Source organism: Eriocheir sinensis, chromosome 47, assembly GCF_024679095.1.
Source record: "Eriocheir sinensis breed Jianghai 21 chromosome 47, ASM2467909v1, whole genome shotgun sequence".
Lineage (NCBI taxonomy): Eukaryota > Metazoa > Arthropoda > Malacostraca > Decapoda > Varunidae > Eriocheir > Eriocheir sinensis.
Genome location: NC_066555.1, coordinates 9,804,972 through 9,808,744, shown reverse-complemented (window position 1 = coordinate 9,808,744; position 3,773 = coordinate 9,804,972). Strand labels below are relative to the sequence as shown.

The window sequence follows — 3,773 nt, the reverse complement described above, 5'->3', positions numbered from 1 at the left end:
ATTATTTCTTTATAAAAGATATCCTTTAATATAACAACACACTTATGTGTTTCGCCTCAGAATCTTAGTAAATTACATGTCATATTATATCCTAAATTTTCTTAAAATGAAAACAATACACAGCTGAAGGAAAGTGATTTATTCCACGTGTCTGTCATTCCATCTAAGGAATCTCAGACATTTTGGTTTATTTCACACTGACTGGCTCGTCACTAATATTACTTCAACCTAACTAATCATTTAGATACGCCTCGCACCTCCGAGAAATAAAATTATTTCTTCCTTTAATTATTTCTTCCCGAGATAGTTATTTAATTTTCTTCTAAAATGTTTTAGTACACGATGCATAATTACTTTTCTGTGCTTTTTTTCTTAATGAAACATACACCTCTGACGATTAAATGCTATTTTTTTCTCAAAATGTCCAATGTTGCAAACTTTTATATTCTTATATATTTATAATTCATGGCTGAACATATCACCACCTTTATCTTGACCTTTTCTCTCAATAAAACTGCCTCACTTTTCATATTTATATAATTTTCTCCCACGCAGCGGCAGGTCTTCCAACTCAACTCCTATATTTTGTTTTCCACAGATCGCTGGTGGTGGCCGCGGCTGGCTGGGCTGGGCCGCGCCTGATACGTAAATAACACATGAGTGATGGACAAACAAGATGAGCTCCGTCCCCATGGCTACCACGGACGCAAAACTTTAGCGAACAGGGAGCCTCGTCGCAGCGCGGAGTATTCCCTCTCCGACACCCGCGCCCTGTCCTCCTCACACTCCTACGCCACGCCCTTCTCCGGCCCAGCCCAACCTTCCTCCTCCTCCTCCTCCTCCTCCTCCTCCACCTCCTCCTCCTCTGCGTCCTCTCCCTCCTTTGCCTCCAACACACACGTCACGCCCCCTCTCCACTTTAGCCTCAACACCACTTCCTCCTCCTCCTCTTCCTCTTCCTTTCCCTTAACGCCTACCACATCCACAACCATTAGCGGCACCACCATTACCACCATCTCAGACTCCTCCACTTCTACCTCTCCCTCCTCCTCCTCATATTCCCTGTCCTCCTCCTCCTCCTCCTCCTCCTCCTCCTCTTCCTCCTCCTCGTCCTCCTCCTCCTGCAGCAGTCCGCACCAAAGCCAATCAGCGTTCACAGACAAGTTTTGGTCCTGCATCCCCCTCCAGCCGTATGCCCTCAGCCACGCTCCCTCGCTGCACACACGGCCCCCCAAGGCAAGACATAATGAGGACCTTTTGCCGAGTCGTGGGAGGACTGAGGCCACGTTTGCAGTGACAGGACTCAAGGGGGCGTGTTCCGAGGGCGAGGTGGTGATGGGGAAGCAATGGTCAGTCCCAGCCAAACCAAGGACCAAACGAGGCGCCGGGTGTAGTGGTGGTAGTGGTAGTGGTAGTGGCGGTAGTGGTACTCTGTGTCCCGGGGGATCTAGTAAAACGCAACAGTCCGGGAGAAACACTGGATATCCGTCATGGTACAAGGTTCTAAATGCACCAACTGAGACTCAATTGTACCTCCTGCTAGTGGTGGCGTCCGTGTCCGTGTACGTTAACGGTCTGACGGGAGAGTACGTCCACGATGACCTCAGCGCCGTACTCGGGAACCCGGACGTGCAGGGGACGCGGCCGATATGGCAACTCTTCCTCAACGATTTCTGGGGCAAGCCGATGGCCGACCCCGCCTCCCATAAGTCCTACAGGCCGCTCACCATCCTCTCCTTCAGGTATGCCACACGTTCTCTTCATTATTGCTAAAGTTGTCCAATGTTTTCTTCTCCCAGACAACTTGAATACTATGATCTGAGGGAATAAAAAGGTGTTGGCTTCTTGTTCGCCGACTCACCCAACGTTGGAATCCATTTAGTCAAGGGGCATTTAGCTGTTCATCCAAGTCTCCTAATGTCGCTGATAAATGAGATGTAGCAGTTCAGGTGGTGCACTGCTCTTTTATATATCACAGTAGAAAATGACCAAAAAAAGAGAAGGGGAAAGGAAACAAAGAGAAAGGGGAAGGCAACAAAGGGGAAAACGCTAAAAATGAAATAGGTATACTAGTAGTAGGCAATACAAAGTTATGGTTCATTTAGGCGACCAGTGTCTCGGTTTGTTCCTTGCTGCTTTCTTACTGTCAAGCTTTGGGACATAGCGACGCTTTCTCTTTTAGTTATTTTTTCTTCGTTTCGGCAATTTCTTATGTTTTGAAGTACATGTTCCTCTATTTAAACAATTTTACATTTTTAAGGACGAATCTCTTGAACCAATCATTAAAACATTATTCAACAACGACAATATAGAAGATAATCAACGCTTCCACGTATTATCTATTTGCTTTGCTTCTGGCCATTCGTCAACGTAATTCTCTCTTCCTGGTAGCGACGGTTCTACTTCTCCTCTTTACTATTTTCCTTACACTTTATATAAAGCAAAGAACCAACATTTTCGTTTCGGCTCTCGCCTCTGTTCGTTTCCTCGCTTCCTGGTACAGCCGCGGGTCGGTGGCGCCTTCCTGCCCCGCGGCCACCACCTTCACCTCCCGCGGCTGCCCATCAAAATTCTCCTCTCGCCGCGTGGCCTAAAATGTGTTTCAGGACCTTTTTAGAAACCAGCTCGCTCCTTCTCTCCACCACGATCCTGCAACCTTTCATACACAAGCCCAACGCCCTCACAAGACGCTTACACCCACTCGTACACCCTCCACGGTACACCCAGGATATACAAAAGAGTCCAATACCCATTTATACACCCACCAAAGCATACCCACCTACCTACCCTCCTCCCGTATTCTCAAACACTTCGGGGCTTACACACTAACATCTGATTGGCTCTGATTGACTCTCTTTCATGGTTAGTTTTATGACCGTTAGAGTAGTTCGAGAAAGCTTCTGTACCATGAATTAAAAACAAACTCTCATGAATACCCGATTAATCTCCCTCTCAGACTTTGGAATTAGATGATGTGAGATGCGGAAACGTCTAAGAATACGGTCCCAGGATCCTACTATTAATACACCTTCCAGCATCCTCATGACGCCAATTAAACAAGCCTAACGCATTCGTACACCTTTCTTTAGCCAGGTAGCTGCGGGGATCATGTTTCTTAAGGGCCCCTCTAAGCGAGAAAAATGAGAAAAAATCATCACTCACGCAAACCATTTCATAATATATATCAACGCATTTGTGATCAGTTTATGCATCATCTATTTTGGGGGGGTTTATATCATGGCAAAAATGTGGCCCGTCGTTGGTAGGTACACGGTAAAGCCACAAATTTGGCCCGTCGCTGGTACCGGGTTAACACCGCTCCACAACACCATCACCCACCCTCGGCTTCTACATAAAAACATAAGAACATAAGGCGTCTGCAAGAGGCCGGTATGTCTATGCAAGGCAGCTTCTGTGGACCTAACCCCACCTAAGTTATACACGTTCCTGTATTCTCATGACACCCATTACACAAGCCTAAACGCATTCGCACACCCTGCTTTACCACCCCTCTCCCCAGTACCCCCGCCCACCCTCTTTACCACCTCCCCCCAATGGCCTCACCTTCACCCATCCCCGGCCTCGACCTCCCCGCGCTTCAGGCACGCTTGTTACACCTTCACGCCCCCGCCCGCCACACTAATTAATGCCGTGAACTGTCGCCAATTGTTTTCACTCCCTCTTGCACTAAGCGATTCATGTCTACTAATGCTGGTGCCTCGCATTTCCCGCCGTCCTTGTCTTCCTCCTTCTCCTCCTATTCCTCCTACTCC

General features: G+C 47.6%; 1 protein-coding gene across 2 annotated transcripts in view; it reads left to right on the top strand.

The window, feature by feature from the left end:
* The window catches only part of LOC126981185 (uncharacterized protein DDB_G0271670-like), a 9,520-nt gene extending 6,041 nt beyond the window's left edge, over positions 1–3,479 (top strand). For both annotated transcript variants that reach the window (XM_050831911.1, XM_050831910.1), the window contains exon 2: positions 599–3,479. In XM_050831911.1, the coding sequence (XP_050687868.1) occupies positions 664–1,773 (1,110 nt within the window). In that variant the 5' untranslated portion in view covers positions 599–663 and the 3' untranslated portion in view covers positions 1,774–3,479. The remainder of the gene's footprint in view (positions 1–598) is intronic.
* Positions 3,480–3,773: the final 294 nt, after the last annotated feature.